General features: G+C 42.9%; 1 protein-coding gene across 2 annotated transcripts; it reads right to left on the minus strand.

Moving 5' to 3' along the window:
• Positions 1–494: 494 nt before the first annotated feature.
• LOC120801422 (chloride anion exchanger-like) lies at positions 495–21,619 on the minus strand. 2 transcript variants are annotated; one of them, XM_040148420.1, is made up of 21 exons: positions 21,387–21,619; positions 15,671–15,847; positions 14,082–14,221; positions 11,737–11,847; positions 11,479–11,639; positions 10,749–10,913; positions 10,488–10,640; positions 10,114–10,196; positions 8,300–8,447; positions 8,095–8,208; positions 6,642–6,719; positions 6,449–6,544; positions 6,186–6,292; positions 5,339–5,408; positions 4,084–4,176; positions 3,721–3,816; positions 2,143–2,370; positions 2,005–2,059; positions 1,359–1,504; positions 1,155–1,214; positions 495–777 (listed from the first exon to the last, which is right to left on the minus strand). In XM_040148420.1, the coding sequence occupies exons 2-21, from the start codon at positions 15,796–15,798 to the stop codon at positions 751–753; spliced, it is 2,259 nt and encodes a 752-aa protein (XP_040004354.1). In that variant the 5' UTR covers positions 15,799–15,847; positions 21,387–21,619; the 3' UTR covers positions 495–750. The 2 variants fall into 2 exon arrangements, with proteins under 2 accessions (XP_040004354.1, XP_040004364.1); XM_040148430.1 differs by lacking the exon at positions 21,387–21,619 and adding an exon at positions 16,294–16,778.
• Positions 21,620–21,973: the final 354 nt, after the last annotated feature.

Genomic DNA, 21,973 nt, shown 5'->3' on the forward strand with positions numbered 1-21,973 from the left:
TTGGGGGCCCCAAAAAGGGTTTGCCCATTGTGCCTGTTAGTAATTGAGCCTTGCCGTCCACTGCGAGAATGACAGCCTTTATTCAGTACAAGGGTACCACCTGAAGTAAAGTGTGACCTCTGGATGTTTGGGGGTCTGGGAGGTGAAAGGGGACTCCCCGCATGTGCCTCGACCCCAGAAGAGCGTAATAAACTCCTAGTGATAGTGCTACCACAGTAACTTAGTATAGTATTATTACCTTTTTACTTTATTATGGGGAGTTTGGCATTTGAGTGTTTCCTCTTAATTACTTTATTTAAAAAAGAATTTGAATATTGAATGTCATTATTTATAGTGATAAAAATATTGATTTCAATATTTCAGCCACTGCACATTGTTTTTTTTTTCACATTGCTTTTTTCCCCAAACAGAAAACATTACTTTGAGAACGGTTTGTCAAAAAGTTAATTTATTTTCATTTTCATGAAAATATAACTATACAGCATGTATATATATATATATATATGTATTGCACCTAGAATTTCTAAAAATTCACTATGTACAGTATAAAAAACAATAACAAAATGAAATGTGTTGTCTTACATTGCAGTAAATACTGTATAGATAAACTTAGATTGTCAGATGAATAAAGTCATTTCATTATTCCTCACATCAGCGTATTGTACAGCATTATCTATAAAACCTTCACTCTTTTTGTCTTTGGTCTTACGGATGTTTTCTTCCAGAAATCGTCATCTTGTCCTCCAGATGTTAGAACTTGGTTTCTGGATATGGAGCCTGCCAGGGAAGAAGGACTTGTTTCAGCCCATTTCACATATCCATATGTCAAGCTGTAAGAACTGCACTTTTACAAAAGCAATTACGGAACTTTTGAAATCATGTGCAGCTTGCATCATAGCTCAAAGCATCACTTTTACAAAATGACTATTTCAGGTAGTAAAATAAAAATGGCTAACTCTGGTGAATTTCGTCTTTTTTGTCTGCTGATCCTTGAATTTTGTCCCAGAATGACAAAACAATAAATGCAACAAAAGAAATAAGTCAATGTTTTCCCAAAAAGCATATGAATCATGACACGTCTGGGAAATGCCTGAAGTAAAAGGGATACAAACCATAGCAGGGGCTGTTGCCCACCGATAACATTGGATACGTACATTGCTATCTCTGCTCCTCAAACTGCCTCCAGGGCGGTGGACGCTGACTGTTGTTATGATCTGCAGAACATGAAGAGCCATGTATTATTGTGTTACATGTTTACAGCACTAGTATACGGAATTTACTCAGACAGAGGCCCTCCTCCGAATGTTGTGTTGTGCTATGTTTCACTGGGTAAAAACCAGAAGCCCTGTCTTCTTCACCTTTTCGTAGGGAGATTTTATTTCGGTGGACTCCGGATGTTTCTCGAGGATGTGCAGCATGGCGTCATGCAGTGTCAGGAAGAATATCGAAGGCTGAACTTCATCATCAAAAAAGCAACAGTCGTGCAGTTTCTCCAGGATGTAAGCTGCAGGCAGGGGAGAAAAAGTTAGTCTCACAACTCCACCGAGAGGCGTAGAAAGGATTCGGACACAGAGCGGTGATGGCACCAAGGACTGTACCTGCCACGCGCGTCAGCATGTTGTTCATTTGTAAATACGGATTGCGGCTAAGCAGGCGACTAAGTAGGCAATCAGCCCCCACCCAATTTTTTAGCATTTCTGTCAAATGTGAACTGTACATCAAGCTTGTGCAGTTGATACTGTTGGCTAGACATTTTTTTTGACACCAGAAATGAACACAAAATGAAATAAAGATGCATATGGTGGATATTTAAAACATGCATTCTGCCCACAAATACACGTAATGTAGCAAATGCCCACACTGAACATTTAATTGCACAAAAAATGCGTGGAACAATGGGGCAGAAAGGATTCCAGTGAGACTTTTCCGATAGCGGTGAACTTGTGACAGATCCGTCTGAGCGAGTCTGGACTTAAATGCTGCTAAATGCTGTTTCGTACTTACGATCACAGGCCACAATGTAGACCTCAACTTCAACCCGGATCAGCTCTTTCAGCGACTGCAAAAGAGTTTCAGATAATTAAAGCAAAGCAGCCTCAGTGAAATAATTGCTACCTCTGATGCTCTGACTTAACAACTCACCATTTTGAGTCCCTTCAGACCAGAGATGTCCAGGAAGGAGACAGCAGAGAAGTCCAGGATCAGGCTGTGCAGGTCTACTCTGGGAACAATGATGTTGGCTGGAAGCGGAGCGTTCCAGTCGATCCGGGCAGGAAGGTCCTTGAAGTCAGTCGGCAGGTCCAGCTCCTCCAGGTTCCTCTCGTCCTCTGATTCCTTGATCAGTCCAAAAGAGGTATTCAAGAAGCCTTTCTGTAATGGGAGATATTAGTTATATATAATGTTTCTCAATAGTACGTCTTTACATAGCTGCATAGTGGGTCCTCGTGAGAGCAGGTGTGCATCAATTTAAAACAAAATTCCTGTTTAAGGAATAAACTAGATAGTACTTTAAATGAACCGCACGGGTGGAGGGGCAAAGACCTGGGACCTGAGACCTGCGACCCGGGTAGTCCCAGCAGTGGATCCTTTGGTTCGGCCCCATCAAACATCTCTGAAATCTCTAGGTGTGTTTTCATCCCCCTTTTTTTTTTATGAACATTTGGCATTTTTTCCATAAAAGCAGAATCACAGAAAAAAAAAAACGATCTAGACATTGCGTAAAAGTTTTCACGCTTGGCTGAGGTGGAAAAGTTGCTGTATTCATAAAAGTAAAATATGAGACGGTGCACTGGAAACGGACTGGACAGACTGAAGTAGGGGACCTAAAAGTCCACTGAAAAGACCCAAAAGAGCACCAACGACAGAGGCATCAGATCCGTGGTGAGCGATGCGGAGACTGGAACCTTCCTCCATCGAATACATGAAACAAATACAAATGGCATATTTCCATAGGGATTTCTACATCATGTCTGCTCATTTAATGACAGCATCTCCTTCTTTCCTCTTCTTCTGAAAAGGTTTAATGGCATCGACTGGAGAATATTTGCGGTAGTGAATGGAAATACACATGATTTAGCATTTTGTCTTGCATACTGTCTGGAGAGTTGTTTAAAATTTGCTCTGCATTGGGATGAAACCTGGCGTATGACTGATATGAAGCTGGTGAGGGATCCTGTCTTTGTTGCAACACCAGGGACTGCTGGCAGGTGTGTAGTGCAGGTGTAGGTGTGTCTACACGGTCTTCGTTTGTCTACAACCTCCCTAGGCAAAGTGTGGGAGCAACCAGGTCTGCAGAGCGGGTGGAATTGTAACAGTCTGATATCCTCGATAGTCTTAGTTAATTGTTTACATGTGCTTATAGGTCACTTGGGCTGCGTAATGTACTCTGTATATTACTTTCATGTGGTAGTGCCACGGTTATAGTCTGCCTGTCGTAAATCTCGAGTGACAAGTTGTAAACATGTCTTAAACCAAACACAACAAACCCTCATCTACTCAATCTTTACTCCAATTGGTTGGTTTTCAAAAATGGTATTCTGGAGACATTGATGTGTTTTTGGAATTTTTATAGAGTACAAATGTTTCTGCACTGCTGACCTGAACAGAAGAGATGAAAACAGGAAGCGATAACAATGACAGTGTAAGAATGGAGTGAAAGTGTTGCCAGAGTGAAAGTGTGTGCCGTTGATATCAGTGAACAAGGTCAAACTCATTACTTACCGACGTCCACTGCAGGTCACCGTTCTTTAAAAGTTTCCGGACCATCCTAAGGGACTTATTTCTCTTTCTCAGCACCCTCAGGGGGTTAAATCCAACCTGAGAAGAGGTTAGTGTGACATAAATCACAAGTTCAAGCCACAGTGTCAGGTCAGAGATGCCTTTCCAATCTATCTGTTTACACCATGATCTTGTAAAGTTGATTTGGTTATTTATCCTTTATAGCATTTTCCATTGATTGAGCTGCTGATGAGATGTTACAGACTTAATTAACTACATGGTGGATTTTGGATAAGAATGACTAGTTTTCGATAAGTATGTGACTTAAAAAATGCTCTAAACACTCTAGAGCCATGCGAGACTTACAGCTTCCACCAGCTTGCTCCTGAAGAACTCAATGTTTGCAAAGAAGATTGGCGACGGTATCCTGAAGATCTTCACTCCCTCCGGCTCATATATCTGGGGAGAGTCCTTTCCATTATGCCCAAATTATTGTCAAAGTCATGGTAAAATATGACAAATCTCTTTTAAGTAAGACGCAAACATGAACCAAATACGGGGATGAGTCTTATCACCTCCCTGGTTTCCATAAGAACAATAAAGGCACAAGCCCTGCTTTATGGGAATTATAAGCACATTTGGAACAGGTTTTCAGGGGAAGCAAAGATCACGAGTTAAATCTGTTATCTCGAAATAACAAAGCTCGTTTTCTTGTGATAACAGATTAGCTTATGTTGAGATAACGAAATAATTGATTTATCCCGGATCCTCCCCTCAAATTGAGACCAGCCCTTATTTGATTGGATCGGGCACCTCCTTTATCAAAATCTGTGATTAAATTCTGTGTAATATTTAACATCTGTTCTGTTCCGATCTTTCCTCTCTTATTCACTCTTTTATTTCCCATTGAAGTTAGTCGTAAATCGCTTGTTTGGCTATTTTGGATGCACTTTAAATCTGACCAAAAAAAGAAAGGGAGAGAGAGACGTCAATCACTCAGGTCACGCAGTGACGCCTGCTGTGCTGTGATAGCAATACAGCACAGCAGTACAATACAATAACGGCTTTAAAGGAATAGTTGACATTTTGGGAAAAAGCTGATTCGCTGAGAGGCGAAGAGTTAGATGAGAAGATTGATGCCAACCCTCAGATTTGTCCCTTATGTGGAAATATGTCGCTGGAGCCAGCAGGTGGTTAGCTTAGCTTAGTAACAAAAGGCAATCACCAGCACATCTAACGCTCACTAATTAAAATGTTATATCTTGTTGGCTGAGTCTGTCCAAAAACTGTTTTAGAGGGGGTTTGTGTTGGCCGACTACAAATCAAACGCATAGTAATGTATTACTCGGTGAGCTTTGGAGATGCTGGTAGGTAATTTTGTTACCTTTGGACGGAGCCAGGTTAGCTGTTTCCCCCTTGTTCCACTGTCTATGTTAACCTAAGCTAACTAGCTGCTGACTTTACAGCCTTCCAGGACTTACATTGAATGGACAGGAATGACAGTGGTATCGTTCTTCTGATCTAACTCTCTGCCAGAAAGCAAAGAAGTGTCTTGCCCAAAATGTCAAACTATTCCTTTAACATAAGTTACAGAAGACACATAAAACACAAACCAGCTTACATCAATATAGTCTTTTCTGTCTTTGTAGATATCCGTTCCCTTGATGTTGGCCAGCACACTGCAGCGAGGGCTGAAAGACAATAAAAACTTCAATAACGACACTTTGCCTGCTCCGAAATTTTTCACATCTGGTACTGAGTTATAACCAGACTCAGAGTCTACAGCCACGCTCCTGGCTCTGGCCCTCGATTCAACTCTTCTTGGATAGCCGTGACCTGGATGACTGGAAATCTTCGCAGACATCTCTGTGAGGTTGTACTTAAGCACTGCGCTGCTTAAAGCTAAATGCTAACATCAGTGTGCTAACATGCTTACAAGGCTGACATGCTAATTTTTTACCATGTATACCACCTTAGTATGTTAGGATGCTAACATTTGCTAATTAGTGCTAAACATGGAGTTAAGTTGAAGGTGGGCTGGACTTGGGCCGAGGAACCGGGTGTATATTGAGCCAGAAGAAAAACGAATATGTGGTCAAAGTATTTGCCAAAACAATTTTGCTATCTGGGTAAGGGTCGACTGCTATTATTGCAGTTTATCCTGTGGAAGTCATGAATATTTGTACCACATTTCATGGCAATCCATCCAGAAGTTGTTGAGCTATTTCAGTTTGGACCAAAGTGGTCGACCGACCAACATTGCCAGGCCTAAAGATGTTAGTACTAAGGACCTAAACTGTTCAGGAAGCAGTTAAAACGTTCCATTTATCAAACGAAAAGCTGCATACTGCTGGGCTGCATACCAAGGCTTGAAAGAGAAGTACAGGCTAAGACAAAAAGAAAACAGATGACTAAGTAGATAAAGTTCTGAGTCAAAAAAAGTCACGGGGTGGTGGCCAGATACTGACAATTGAGCCCTGAGGACGACGCTGAGCAGCTCCACACCGAGGCCTGCAGCCAATCCAAGATCCAGCCCGAGTAAGATGGCTGCAATACAGGTACCTAACCATACCACCTGGACATGGAAGAAGTTGAGAAACAGACGGTTTGTTTAAAAGTCATCTCTTTTTTTTTTTTTTGACTGCCAGATAGAACAAATGACAATAATAAATTTTCAAATGCAGAGATTTCAGCCCTTTATAACTTTCTCTCAGATCGTTCCTGAACTTACACAGTCTGGTTTGTCCCTCCTCCACAGGTATGGGACATCTCTGAACTGCATTAGCATGCCCTTCAGGTTGACAATGACCACAGCACCCAGCACAGACTGTTAAAATAATGGGTCAAAGGTCAGATTTCAGCCAGCTCAGGCTCCAAGGCTTCATTTGGATGTTGGTAGAGTATGAAGGAGTTCTGAGGTTTACCTTTGGGAGCGGCTCTAGTAGGAATCCAATGGCCAAGGTGATGATCATCACTATGACAGCTGACAGTAAACCAGCTATCTGAAAAGGGCAGAAGAGGTATAGTATGTTAAACTACAGAAATGAGGATCACTGCGTCGGTGCGTATATCATATATCATATATCATATTGATGCCTTGATGTTTGTTTCTTCCACATAGAACTATTCTTGTTTTCAGGGATTTTAGCTGTTGACACCATTGGGTTCTGTAATCCTCACACTTTATGCACTCATTAGTCACTTCACATGTTTAGATTAGATTGGGCTTGGCTTGGCTGGTTTGAGTGTTTCTGAACCTGCTGATCTCCTGGGATTTTCACACACAACAGTCTCTAGAGTTTTTTACTCAGAATGGAGCCAAAAGTGAGCAGCAGCTCTGTGGACAGAAACACCTTGTTGATGAGAGAGGTCAGAGGAGAATGGACAGACTGGTTGGAGCTGATAGAAAGGCTGCAGTAACTCAGATAACCACTCTTTACAACTGTGGTGAGCAGAAAAGCCTCTCACAATGTACTTCCAGTAGGATAATGCCCCATGTCACAAAACTGTTTTCATCAACTGGTTTCATGAACATGAAAAAGAGTTCAGTGGACTTCAGTGGCCTCCCCAGTCTCCAGATCTGGATCCAGTAGAACACCTCTGGGATGTGGTAGAACAGGACACTGGCAGCATGAATGTGCAGCAGACAAATCTGCAGATATGATGTGATGCAGTCGTGTCAACATGGACCAGTATCTCAGGGGAAAGTTTCCAACATCTTGTGGAATCCAGGCCACGAAGAACTGAGGCTGTTTTGAGAGCAAAGGGAGGAACTACCCAGTATTAGCATGGTGTTCCTAATAAAGTGCTTGGTGAGCTTACTTAAGCACAGTACAAGTTCTTCAAAATTGTGCCTAAAGGAATAGTTCAAACAGCTAGCTTTGCTCTGTCCGAAGGTAACAAAACATGACCACCAGTACCTCTAACGCCAACTAATTAAGACTTTATATCTCATTTGTTTAATTCATACAAAATCAACGTGTAAGAACCACACACTGGTTTTACAGGCTAGATGTTTCATCCTGTTCCCAGTCTTTGTGCTAAGCTAAGCAGCTAGCGGCTCTAGCTAATGTTACACATTTACCCTACACACGAGACCGGTATCAATCTTTTCATCTAACTCTCGGCAAGAAAGCAAAAAATATTGAGTACGTACTTGAGTACATGTACTCACATTCCACCACTGGTACAGTTATCGCTTTATGCGTTGCTCTTGAGTTAGCCTTAACTGTCTTCAAACCTGGCTCAAACTCAAACCAGATCTTGCCTCAGATTTGACCAGAACTTGTTGAGGGTTAGGGTTACAGTTAGGGCAGCTTGTCAAATTTTGACTCCAGCTTTATGAGGAATAATAACAGGTCAGACATGTTGGTTTACCTGAGTCTTGCCCCCCGTGCTTTCCTGCACTGCACTCCTGGAAAGAGCTGTGCTCACAGCAAAAGACTTGAAGTAAGCTCCAAAGATGTTGCTAACTCCGAAGGCCACAAGCTCCTACAGCCAAGTCAGAGAGAAAACATGTCCTCTTATCAATATCACCTGAGACTTTTACCTCAGTGTTGTAAATGTTAGCATTGTTACATACCTGATTTCCATCTATGGTGTAATCGTGTTTTACAGAGTAGACTTTTGCCACGGAGAAGGCCACGGCAAAACCCACTATAGCCATAGGAAAAGCTTCAACTGCCGTCTCCTGGAAGATGTGCAGGTTTGGAGCCACTGGATGCTCATACCTGAAATTGTACAAGTCGGTGCTGTTGGGCTGATGTACAGTATTTTACTAGTATTAAGCACAGAATCTTTGATTTGACCTTTACCTCGGACAATAATATCACAAACAACATCACTGTGGTTGTGAATTATCATGTTAATTTCAAAAATGGTTCTAAAGGGATTTTTGTTTTTTTTTCAACAATGTGAAGAGGTCAGAAAACTTATATTTGGCCCAGTTTAAATACATGCCAGAGAGAGAAAATTCTATGTTTTGCCACTGACATATGTTTTTGGATTTACAGGTTTTGATTGATGATACATCTGTCTGCTTACTCTCTCAGATGAGCAATACTCAGCTGTACAAAACTATTGACAAGTGTTGTATCAGTCCTGGTGGGTGTCGCCTTACAGATACACAGAAGTATTGTTATTATAGGCCCTCATTATCTTTTCATTCTGAGTGACCTGGTCCGTGCTCTGATGGATTGTGACTGGGCCACAACAAACTTATAAGTATTTTCACTAATCTAGTTGTTAACAACTGGGAAGCTGAGAGTGACTGTTATTAAATCTGCATTTATTGATTTATTTGGCCACGGAAGGGCAGTAGAAACAAGCTGTAAATACAGCCCTAGTATTACCCCATAAAGTTAGCAAACGGTTTCCGATTTACACATCCAGCTCTTATCGAGCAACACTATGTCAGTCATGTGTCTAGCCACCTGACAAATGTAAGTCAAATATTCACTCTCCTTTAGCTCCGTTCAACACCAACATCCAGTATCTGGCTCATTAGCTGCGACATGCTCCACTGTGTTCATCGGCCGGTTGCTTAACTTTGCGTGGATGCTGGGCAGGTAGTTGCTGGAAATGACGCTGGAGAGAGTGAACCATGGCGGTAAATCTAGGTTCCTAACTACCAACGACACCTTTCACGTGACACATATGGTCATTTGATTCATTGTTAACATTAAAAGATATACAGTGTATTTAGTATAGCGGCTTTAATTAACTAATTTACTGAAAGAGCCAGTTCACTCACATTACAAAAAAACAATATTTTCCCATTCACTCCAGCGGTAAATAGCCGTGCAGATATTTTTTGGTTTTATTTGTTCACGTTTTAAGAACTCTGGTACTGAAACAGGTGTCTCCCACCCAGTTCAATAGAGGTGAGTGTCATGTGTGGTGTTTGAAGTTGCCCAAATGACACTCAAAAAGCTAAACAACAACCTCTCTGTCCCAGGTACTTAGTTTTTGAGATTGGGGCGAACCAGTCCCTCGAGACCGAAAACTATTGTTCATGAAAATACTGTCAATCCTTTCTGGAGCAATACGCTGAAGTAGAGAAATCTCATTTTAATTTTCCTCGCTTAAAAGATTAGGGGATCATCTGTTCACATAGTTGAATTAACTCATCAATTTATTAGTTAATGAATTAGCAGTCACGTTGCTTGCTGCCAAAGCAGATAGGCCCACTAGATGATGTTTCCTATGAAAATCTGACATCTGCCTCAGTCTGACTCATCTCACTTCGCCCCACCATAATTCCTTCTTGACATTTTAGCAGTGCGCACACGCAAACACAAGTCAGTACACTGCAAGTGAAGTTTACTTTTCGCTGATAGCATCGTGACTACATGACATCCAGTTTCTCGGCTGTGGCTAATGTGCAAACTTTCTTACCCTTTTGGAATATGGCCAACAATGTCAACGCCATATCTCGTCTTGAAGTCGAATGCATAGGAAACTCCACATGTAATAATAGTCTGCAGAAGAAATGATACACATCACCAAATGACAGCTGAAAATACTTCTGCCTGACTCAGAGGAACCGTTTCAGAAGAAAAGATATCTATCAACTCCTGGATTACACATAGTGAGCTCTTTCCTTGAGTTGGCACGAATGCTTTCTTTTAAAGGCCTTGACTGATATAATTAATCATATTAATAGCTGTTAGGGATGGCACCTGACGTACAGTCGTAAAAAGTAACAACAAAAATCATTGTTATCATTATGACCGTTCATATCTGGAACAAGCCTGCGCAATGTTGCTCACCATGATAACCTCTATGGGGATGGGCACCGGTAGCTTGGACTTGAGTCTATCATTTAGCTCCTTTACAATGAACACCACCACCATGATGACCAGGGAGATCACCACATCACAGACGTTGGTGGAGGTGATCTTGTTGAAAATGATCTCCAGAGTCTGAAAGGACGAAAAAGTCAGGTGATGAGTCAGATGAAGTCAGATGAATGACGCACACTCCAGGACTATGTCAAACAGTTAGAAAGCTTCAAGCTGCTCTGTACTTACATATATGATGGCGAGTGGTCCGCTGATGCCTGGGACCTGCAGCCCCAACACAAACTTGAGCTGGGACACCAGGATGTGGATGGCAGCTGCTGTGGTGAAGCCGGACACCAGAGTGTCCGACAGGTACATGACAACAAAGCCCACCTGCAGAACACCCATCGCCAGCTGGTAGAGACACAGACGTTAGATGTCACCAGCTGCTAGCTGCTAGCTGTTTCCAGTCTTCATGCTAAGCGAAGCTAAGCGTCTCCTGGCTACAGCTTACGCGAGAGCGGCGGTATAAGTTGCAGTTGTTAAGCTGCAGTAAGAAAGCAGATAAGTGTACTCCCAAATTGTGAAACTATTCTTTTTAAGCAGGTGAAATCAAGCAAGAATTCACTGCCGAATCTGAGTGAAGGATCATAATGAAGTCTGAAAGACTTTATCATCACTTCTGGAAGCTCAAGTGACACCAGTGTCTTTGGGAAGTTAGACTTGGTTTGTTACGTTTAAAGCTAGAGCACACGGATCAAGGGGGTTATGAAGGGGTGTCATAGGGCCCTTTCTGCAAAAAATACACCCCTTTTAATTGGGGAGATGCCTCCTGTCACAAGGTTTTGAAGCTTGGTCATCCTGTCGTAGGAGGGTTTACTGCATAACTTTGCCGTCACACCGGTTTAGTTTAGTTTCTTTTGAACCCTAGATGTTGGGTTGAGGAGATGAACTGAGCGGCTGTGGTGAGGTGTTTAACCTGCATGATGCCAGCGAGGAAGGTGACAGACGAAGCCACCAGAACTCTCTGCTCGTCACTTGTCAGGCCTTCAAACCCTGTGATGTTGGCGGGTGGACCCTCGTCTGGGACCAGCCTGGTGACCACGGAGCCGATCATCAGACACAAGACTGGGAAGGGACCTGCAAAGAGAGAGAGCGAGAGAGAGGGACGGATTACAGTTCTAGCTTCTAGTGAGATTCACACACTCACACACACACACACACGCGCTTGCCTTACCCACTGAGATGTGCCTGGAGGTGCCCAGGAAGAAGTAGATGATGACAGGGAAGAAGGCAGAGAAGAGTCCATACCAGGGGGGCAGAGAGGCCAGCAGACAGTAGGCCAGACCTGAAACAAAAAAGCGTGCAAATGTAATACAGATTTACAAAAAGGATGCTTGTTTCTTCCACGTTACTTCACTTTACAGCATTCTGTACTTTCCAAACCAGGCTTTACTGTGACCAGATAGTGATGGTTGATTATAAAGACAGATTGATAATTTCTTTAAAATATCTAATATCTGAAACTAAGCAAAAAATATAATTTTTGATGTGATTTTTTTTTGTGCCGTTATCTTGAGGTCACAAGTTAATTATTTCATTATCTCCAGATAACAGAGCTCATGTTGTTGTTAAGTCAGTGCTTAATTTGTAGATCATGGGGTCCTGGAACACAGAGAGGGTGCTGCTCCAACGGTTCAGGGACGAGAAAAAAGTCAAAGGGCCTGTCCGCCGGGACCGGTCCCGGGTGCTAGCTCTGAAAGCACCTAGCACCGAGCACCGGTCCCGGGTGCTAGCTGTGAAAGCACCTGGCACCTAGCACCTAGCACCGAGCACCGGTCCCGGGTGCTAGCTGTGAAAGCTACACAAAACGAAACAAAACTCTCATCGCAAACAAAGCATTTTTTATTTCATCTAATAATCAGAGCATTCACAATAATCACTCAAAATCATCCTGGGGAGGCGCGAGGAAACATCTGTCTGTGACTGACTGTCCCTTCGCTTCCCCGTCGTTTTTCTTCTGTCTGTGATCTGCCACAAAAAATGGAACTAGATCTGAAGCTACCATCCACAATGACGAAAAGCAGCAGGCTAAGAAACCGTAACTAAGTGACGTGCTCTGTCCGTCTATCGACTTCCTCCGCTCCGTGTCAGCACTGTCACAGTCCAGCAGGTGTCACTGTGTGACCTGAGTGATCCACGTCTCGCTCTCTCTTTTTCAAACAGATGTAAAATCAACCCAAAAATGGGAAAGCAAGCGATTTACCACTAATTTCAATGGGAAATAAAAGAATGACAGAACAGACGACATTAAAGATCACACAGAATTTATTGACAGATTTTCACGGTGACAAAGGAGGTGCCGGTCCAAATCTGGGAGGTCCGGGATCTCGTTTAATTATTTCGTTATCTCGAGATAACAAATCTCGTTTTCCAGCGATCACGAGAACACGAGCTCTGTAATCTCGAGATAACCAAAGAATTAACTTGTGATTTCAAAAGTACGGCCGTTCTCGGCTTCCGTACGATTCTGTGCAGAGTCAGAAAAAGATCAATTTAAATACGGGTTCAAGGACGTGAATAAAATAATGTATGTACAGTACACTTATAAAAAAATTCTTGATTTGTCGTTTTTCTTATGTGGGATTACAACATTTTGTAGATATAAATAAAGCACCTATTCTGAAATCAATTTATTATATTAATATAATCAAAATGACCACTGTATGACACTCCGTTAATGCTAAGGTAAATGAAAATCCAATGCACGACAAAAAATTCCCGTTCCTCGTATGATCAGTCTGACCTGCTGCTGCTGAAGACACCAGAGGAAAGGCTGACTGGGAGGTTATCACGTTTTGCAAGGTTACACGCTAGTTGCACAAGTTAATGATAAACTAGGGATATGTAGGAGAGGAAAGGAGTGAAAAGAGCCCACAAAAGAAAATCCGTTAGTATTCCTGCTCAGACTAACCTTTTACCGAATGTTTTAAACTTGAGATGGGATCTACAGCTAATTACGTGTTCGCTTTGTGCAGTAAACACGCCGCTCTTCTAACAAAATAAGTCAAGGCGTGGACCTCACTGAATGCTGTAGGAAACCCTCTGGCAGATCAGTAGCAAGACGTCGTAGAAATCAAAAGCTGGGTCTCGGCTGTGGTGTAACCCCAAGTCAGATGACATTGGACTTTGCTGAGCTTTGGTGAGTTCTTTCCTGGGGGCCTCGGAGGAAGGCTACAAGATGTGGTTGAAAGCAAGTGAGATGAACCCTAATGTGAATTTTTTTTTTTTGTAAAACTGAGTCAGAAATGTAAAACCTCTAATAACTTTCTGACGCTGTGATAGCGCAGAGTCACATCACCCATCCAGGTTTTGTCAAAAACTGACAGACACACAGAGCCGCCAGAGTCTTATTTGAGTAATTTCCTCGTCTGAATTTGTACCTGGTGTTTTTCATATTTGCCAGTGACACGAGGAAATGCAGAACTGCATTTAAACTGCTACTCGGCCTCTATTAAACTGGGATTTCAGGCGGGAATTCACCTTCCCATCAGGTGCCGTCACCTCGCTGTCGATATTTACCTTGCAGGACAGCGACCAGTCCCGTGCTGACGCCAGACACGATGTCACCGAGCAGCCACTCTTTGACGGGGTAGATTTTAATCCAGCCGATGACCGGCAGGAGAGAGAGAGCCGCGTCCTTGACCCGCTTGACATCACATCTGTAATGACAGGCAGAGACAAATATACAGTAGTCGAGTCAAGTGGTGGATGGATGAGTCAGAACCTCTGAAGCTCTGGGCTGCATCAGTTGGTGATTTCTAAACGGAACAGATTGAAGGTTCAGACGGTTTAAATGAAACGGTAATTCTGTGTTTCATAGACTCGTTCTGTGTTTATTGTCAGTGGTGGAATATGAACAGGTACTGAACTTAAGTACATTATCCAGGTAGTTGCGCTTTGAATATTTCCATTATCTATCACATGTCATATATATATGATATATCACATTTCAATAGTTTTATCTATGACAATGCATTGTCATAGATTAAACTAGCCAACGGCAAAAAAGGTAGGTAAAATCAGCCCCACCTTGACGAACTACAGCATTAAAATGGCACTTATTAATACATCAGTAATGACAATGATAATCCCGAAATATCATGTGTAATAATATGGTCCAATTCTATACACGATGAGTGTTTTTCTTTTGCTCAAGAAATGGATCTGAATACTTCTTCCTCCATTGGTCCTTTGTAGCTTCATATCTATATGACTGTCAAAAGATAAGTGTGAAGTGTGAAGGAGTGAATTACTCTTAAAGTAGCCATAAGAAGTCCAGTCCAGTCCATAAAAAGCCAGAAAAATGGGGCCAAATTTTAAAAAATCACCAAAAAAGGGGCGAACGAGGCCAAATGGGCCACTTCTTAATTTTTTAAGCAAGAATTTCTGCTTGACGTTGACGGACAACTCCTCTCAAGAATCTCACGATTCATTTATGATTTCTACCAACAGTTTCTACAAAGTTCTTGCAGACCAGCGAGTCTACAGTGGCATCGGTTCCCAAACCCAGAGTGTGAGAGAAGAAGTGAAAAATCCCACACCCGGACGATCACTCGTACTCACTTGATTATTGTACCTGATGAAAGTCTGCTGACTGACACATCATGAAATCAAGTGGTTGCAAATGATCAGCAGCGTGTGGAACCTTCCGGTTCTTTGATTTCTTCAAATCCTAATCACGTTTATCATTTTATATAAAGGACTGGACGCAGTGAATTAAGACAGTGTGTTATTATTCTTTATGTAAAGTGAGTGAAACAACAAGCAGAGTTGAACTTTACTGTACAAACCTTAAGCCCCATAATTTAAATTGTAAGAACTGAGACAAAAGTTAAACCAAACGTAGGCTAGGGTACTAAAACTCGCAGGTTTGTGAGTCCAAACTTGAGTCGATGGCTATATTGTACTTTAGTTAAAAAAAAAAAAATCCCTGCAGTCAGTACAGTTTTAGAAGCACAACGTAAGAAACAAGGAGAGACTCATTCCACCGGGAGGCTGAACTTTTCCCGCTCGGCCTTGTAAATTCATCATCTTAACATTCATTAAGGACGGAGAACCACACCGCAAAACAAAACAATCAAAAACCAAAAGCACTGCGTGCTCCTTACGTGAAGTACTCCCTGACGTGGTTCAGCACGGTCTTGTGTTGCCTGTAGACCTTCTTGTGCTCCTCAGCGAAGGACTCCTCCGAGTACAGCGGCCTGGCCACCACATACTGCTTAGCCCCCGCTCGCATCCTTTTGCCTCTGCTGCCCGGACGGCCGCTGCTTCCTCTCTATGTGGCTCTGAGATCCATTAATCACATTAGGTTAGGAGGACGATCCTGTCTTGCCTCTGAACATTACTTATCAAAGAACATTAAGAGCAAACAACAAAGGTCCAGACCCCCGAACACAGGCAGAACACACAAGCCAGGTCAGGACCTGCACTGTCCTGGGGGCGAGGATTGTCAGGCTTCATCTGAGCTCTAGAAGCAGATCGTCACCAGAGAGGCTGGTTTCGAATTTTAACACCGAAACGTCTCGGCCCAGAGACACTCCCTACTCAAGGAAATATTCCCTCCCTTCTCCTTGAGCCCAAACTACATCAGCACCTGCGGACGTCGAGCTGCTCATGACGATCCTCCGATGTGCAAAGATTTCACAATGAAAAGCTAAAAAACCAAACAAAAAACACCCTCCCTTCCCAGCAACCCTCATTTTCTCCGTGTACGGAAGCTTATCCCACGTACCTGACAGTGGTCTAATCTGTCCCAAATCCAAAGTCTCCAGTCTCTCTTCCAACTCCTCCAGCTCCTGGAGCTCACCTGGGACCTCAGACACTTTTGCCATCAATAAATGCCACCTCCCGAGATTATCACAACTGCAGTTAACAGCAATTAGGGCTTATCCTTGACCATTGTTCTTACTGATATCTGTAGCCTGCAACTTTCAGTGGAGGCTTTCCGCCCCCAAAGAGCAATCGAAAGATACCGTACCATAGGGCAGGATAGCGAGGATGTGGATAGGACAGTCATTGTTATGAAGTGGAAATCAAGTAACTTTTCAAGGAGGGGAAACACTGCCGAGGGCTGGCTGCAGCGCTCTACGGTGCACTTCAAGTGTAAAAATAGTTTGTGCGCTGCAGGAACTGAGATTGTTTGTGCAAAAACATCAGAATGTATTCCCCAAATGAATTTATCCAGCGTTTGATAAGACACCCTGGTACTTGGTACAGTGTGGACAGAAGAGAGAGCTAACAGGAGAGAAGTCCTCCCCTGAAAACAACACCACCCAAACTGATAAGACCAGAAACTGCGAGTATGAGGCGTGTGTGTGTGTGGGGGGGGGGCTGTTACTCACTGGTTTCAGTGCTTTCAGCTGGAATGCAAACACTACAGGAAAGTGTGTGAATGACCTTATCGAAGTGTCTGCTCAGAATAAAGTGGAGGTAGTGCCGGGCCCCGCTGTGAGTCGAGGATCAAGCGCAGTTCAGGCCAGGTTCGTGGGAAAAGTGTGTGTGCGCGTGTGTGTCTGTGTAAACCCAGAAGCATGAAAATACGTCCTGGTGAAAACAAAGCCTCCACTTTTAGAGATTTCCACGCTCATATTCTACATGTTTTCACCAGACAGTGATGGCGCAAAACTGGGAATGAAAAACATGCCTTTTGAAATGTGTATATGTGTTCAAATGTGAATTTCTGTGTTTGGATGCCATCACACTCACTGGAACAATAATATCCATCTTTTAGACGTTACTACAATAAACTCAGATGACTGATTGGTGGTTGTGCCCAGCCTCCATTCTGCCCCATCACGTTGCCTGATAAGAGACGGTGCAGTCATTCATATCCAATAAACGCTAGAACAATGACCTGATGTCAGTTACCAAAGGGTCAACGACTTTCGTCTTGGCATTAAAAAAAAGGGCCTGAAAGAAAGAACAACATGTTGACGGGTGTTTGTTGTGTCCACATATGGAAAGGGTCTGGGGACAAAACGGTAATAAGTAAACACCATGCACATGTGAACAGACCTAAAAAACCCAATCCATGAGAATCAGATTCATTTAGGTAATGTAACAGGATACACTTCTTCTCCACTGTGTCTCAAAACAAATGATCTTATTAATTGTCAAATTTTTATCTGCAAGTGGCATTTGAACCTCTGCTAAACCCCTCCCCCCATTAGTGAGTGTCCAACCACAGCTTAGCAACGGTGATTGGACACGGCTCCTGGATTCCTCCACATGTTGAAGCGGTGCGCGCGGAGTTGTAGTAACGGCCAAACTTTCCGTTTATATGGGGTGGTGTCTTTCTATATGTGTGTTTTCATATTCAGCCCACTGGCTTACTATCCACCACCCAACCCTGGCTCCTTGTGGGGGAGTATGGACATCATTCTGGCTAAAAGCTGCACAAGTGAATGATGGACACACACCCACGGAACCACAGCCACATACACTCTACGTAAGAAACACTGCATAAAAAGAGCTAGTCCTACTCAGGAAAATCATTTGTAACCCGTAAACAGACCTGTAAAATAAAATTAAAAAAGCACGGCAATAAATACAACGTACTGGAGTTACTCAGGAACAGAATAATGCATTTGTGTATCATCAAACAGGATTCTTCCTGTGCATCTGTGTGCTATCACTTGCTTATCAGACAGGAGAGGCCGTACTGTTACTGCAAGAGACGGCAAAAAAGTGTCAGGAAGGGAATGACTTGTCAGCCAGCCTCACAAACTCTTTCGTTATTGGCTTATAGGGAGAGGAGGACTGACAGGAACATAATGAACGCCTGCTCTGTTGTTTTTCCTCGGAGAACAAGAAGAGCTCGCTGCTGCAGCCTTAGGCAGGCACAGCGTCCCGGATGGTCCCGTGGGTGGGAACGGGATGTGCTGAGACAGATAGGGGGGATGTGAAGTCAGGGAAAAGGAGGTTGGAGTAATCCCCTCGATGCTGCAACACTGTCAAATCTCTGCTCTCGTAGTCATGACTGTTCTATTCCAACCCCGCCTCAGAGAAATTCCATTTTTACACAACTACACTGCAACGGCAAATTTGTTTTGTAGGAAATGTGATTGTGACTGGATAATAAGTTTACCATTAGCATAACGAGGATACACTGTAAGTATTCAGAGCTCTGTCCAGTCAATTCCCTCTGCCACAGGTGGACGTCGCTCAAGTTCTAGACACATCTCCGGGAAAGTTAAAGCAGAGAAGATGCACCTGAGCACAGGCTGAGAGCCAAACTGAATTATTCTGTAAATGAGACATTTCAGTGTTCGAGCTTTAATAAATTTGCAAAAATAATCTTTAAAAAAACTTGTTTTTGCTTTGTTATTGTGGATGATTGAGTGTAGATTGATGGTGATGCAAAAACGGCAATTTTATCCATTTAAAATAAAATCTAAAACACAATAAAACGTGCCAAAAGTGAAGGGGTCTGAAAACCCTGAAACTGAAGCCTAGTCAGAAATATGCTGATACTGAACACGTCAGTAAAATCTTCATGTTTTCCACCGGAATGTCTGATCCTGCAGCACAACATCCACCTGTAGTGAATCCAGCGTCATTAAACTGGTTCATGGTTCTGTCTAGACTCTCACAGCACCTGGTTCTGGTTCAGTACAAGATCCTGATCTGGTTTTATACGGAAAAAGTTCAGAGTGACTTCAGACACAACCCGTTTATTTACATCTAACCAAAACCACCATCTTTCCCGAACCTGAACCAAAGAGCTAAACCACAGACTGGACTCTGGATGTGGACCTGGTGTCTGGTCTGACATCCGTCTCAACCACCTCCTGGCGACTGTGCTGCTGTTAATAAATGTGAGGCTTCATTCATTAAAAAAACAAAAACATTGATCCGGAACATGATCCCGCCAGAGATCATTTTTTCTACAAAACATATTTTTTTGTTGTATAGAAACGTGTTTTTTCCATTAGACTCAATCAATAAATGCACTTGCAGCATCTTTGCCTCTAAATAAATCTCTTTGTTTCACAGTGTCAATTTCTGCGCATTCATTTGCTTTAGCAGACCTTTTTCCCAGCAGACATTTTGACTTGTTGTTGGAGAAAAAGATGCCCAGATCAGGGCCGGAGTGCATCTCTGGACCTCTCTTCCAACAAATAACTTCAGTGAAGGTGATGAGTAACTGGAGTCTCGAAAAGTTCACAAAAACTCACTGGAGACGATCAGAGTTCAATGAGTTCATTCTTTCACAAGAGATGAACCCGAGTCGGCTCCGGAACCCAACTGAAGAAAGCACAGCTAGTCATCATCTTTTATACCTCAAGTTCGCTCCTCTTTGCTGGTGGGTTCTCCACCTTCTTTTCTAAAATAATGAACTTTGACTTATCAAGAAATAACGGTGTTGTACTTTCCATATTTGGTCACGTCCTCCATATCCATCTGGAAATAATGGTGTCAGTCTCTTTGGAAAACCCCTCTAACTCTCCCGGCCTGCCTGGGTAAGTCCAGGCACCTCCTGACACCATTATTTCCAAGGGGTCTTATGCCACATTTTAAAAGAAAACTTTAATATTTCCAAACTGTGTATTATAGCAAACATTTTCTTAACTCTGATTAATCTATTACTCACTGCAAACCCAATGACTGAGTTTGAATCTCATCAAAATCAATGTTAAAAGTTAAAATCGGTGTCCAATACATTCTGGTCCATACCGTAACACACAGAGCATATTTCTTGGGATTTTACTCCTACATTGTCATAGTAGGAAAAGCACAGGTGTCACTCATAACATTAACAACCCAGGTGTCCCACCGGGTCCTGATGGTCTGCCAGCGTGAACAACACCAGGACCCTGAAACGGAGGCAGCTAAATGGAATTCAGCCACCGTTCATTTGCACCTGTGCTTTTCCTACTGTGAGTCTTCCATGGAAAAAGCTTAATGTGGCTGCGTAGATTTACGCTGTGTGGTCACATTTCATCTTCTCTGACAGCACTGTAGGGCAGATGACATTTCAGATGAAGATCATGTGAAAAAACTGTATGTTCAAGGGCACTGTAAAACCTGATGGCATCTGATTGACACTCAACGCCGTTTTATCTTCTGAAAGGAGGGTAGCAAGTTCACTCGCACATAGAGGATAGTTTAATGAGAAAGATGAACAGTTGAGAGATTTAATAGGGACACCCAGCAGTTTAGGGGAACCCCAAATGTTCACGATCCACAATGTGAAAGCCAGGATTTGACTAAGAAACACAGAAAATCAGGAATTCCATCAAAATAAATGCTCCTTCAAGCCGTTCTCCAGTAAAAATACACAACCGAAGCATGACACATCAAAGGTGTTTTTATGACACAGACTTTAAGCCCATCTCGGGCAATAAATAGCAGCAACCACCGGTGGCGATAAAGCTGGCTGACAGATCTGAGGCCTACACAGATAACAGGTGATACCAAAGATGAATGACAATACACTGACAGTGAAGATCAAAAGAAGATTTTTGCTCAAGACGTCCAGCTCCAGAGAAACCTTCTGCATTTCAAAGTCAACTAGATTGATCCCAAACACACACCTGTACAGGTTTCATGACCACATGTTGCACGGTGGTTACGTCTCTCCACAGACAGACGGTCAGACACAGACAGACGGACACAGACAGACACAGACAGACAGACACAGACAGATGGACACCGGCCACTCAAAACTGCCCCAATTGGTAGTTCCCGCTACAGCGGGTGTCTCCCGCACCGCGTTTTGACAAAGACTCACAATGTGACAACAATAATTAAGATAAAAATTCATAATGTTTTCAACCAAAACAAATTCAACAGCTTAACGGGCGCATTTAAAATGTCACTTACTGAAGTAGACAGGTCACTCAACTCGTGATCAGGCCTCCAAACGCCTTTGAAGTTGCTGTAATGTTTCTCCCTTTCTCGGCTTCATATCGTTGCCGATTCACTGGAAACTTCTGTGGTGAACAGTTTTGTGACAAACGTTAACCAGCCACGCGGGGCTCCTGTTCAGTGGACGTAGCAATCGTGTTTGAGGATAGAGTGACCCTTCAGAGCTTTCTACCCAGGGGTGAATGACAAAATGGGGGGGTACAAAGTTTACAGGTTCACATGAGCTGAGCAAAATCAATCATACCAGTAATGAACAAACATAACAGCTAAGTGGAGCTCCAACCACAGGAGCAATCCCAACGTTTTCAGTCTGAAATGTAACCTCAGGCCCACTGACTTTTGTTCCAAATGATGGTCCCAAATTTGAATCCTAGTCAAAAGTCAGGGTGGATTACAGAGAAATGTGTATAGAAGAGATGCAGAGGGCACAGCAGATCTTTGTGCAGTCAGCTGCCTCCTCAATGAAGCATCGCAGCAAGGAGATTCACTGTGGTACTAAATGCTCAAACCCACATAAACAGAGGGACCTAATCTGGCTGTTA

This window comes from Xiphias gladius, chromosome 2 (assembly GCF_016859285.1).
Source record: "Xiphias gladius isolate SHS-SW01 ecotype Sanya breed wild chromosome 2, ASM1685928v1, whole genome shotgun sequence".
NCBI lineage: Eukaryota > Metazoa > Chordata > Actinopteri > Istiophoriformes > Xiphiidae > Xiphias > Xiphias gladius.

Coding starts and splice junctions, on each gene's coding strand:
- LOC120801422 (XM_040148420.1), bottom strand. CDS start 15,798: ATGCGAGCGGGGGCTAAGCAGTATGTGGTGGCCAGGCCGCTGTACTCG. Junction 4,177..5,338: donor ACAGAAAAGACTATATTGAT/GTAAGCTGGTTT, acceptor GACTCTCCCCAG/ATATATGAGCCGGAGGGAGT. Junction 1,505..2,004: donor CTACATTGTGGCCTGTGATC/GTAAGTACGAAA, acceptor CCCTGCCTGCAG/CTTACATCCTGGAGAAACTG.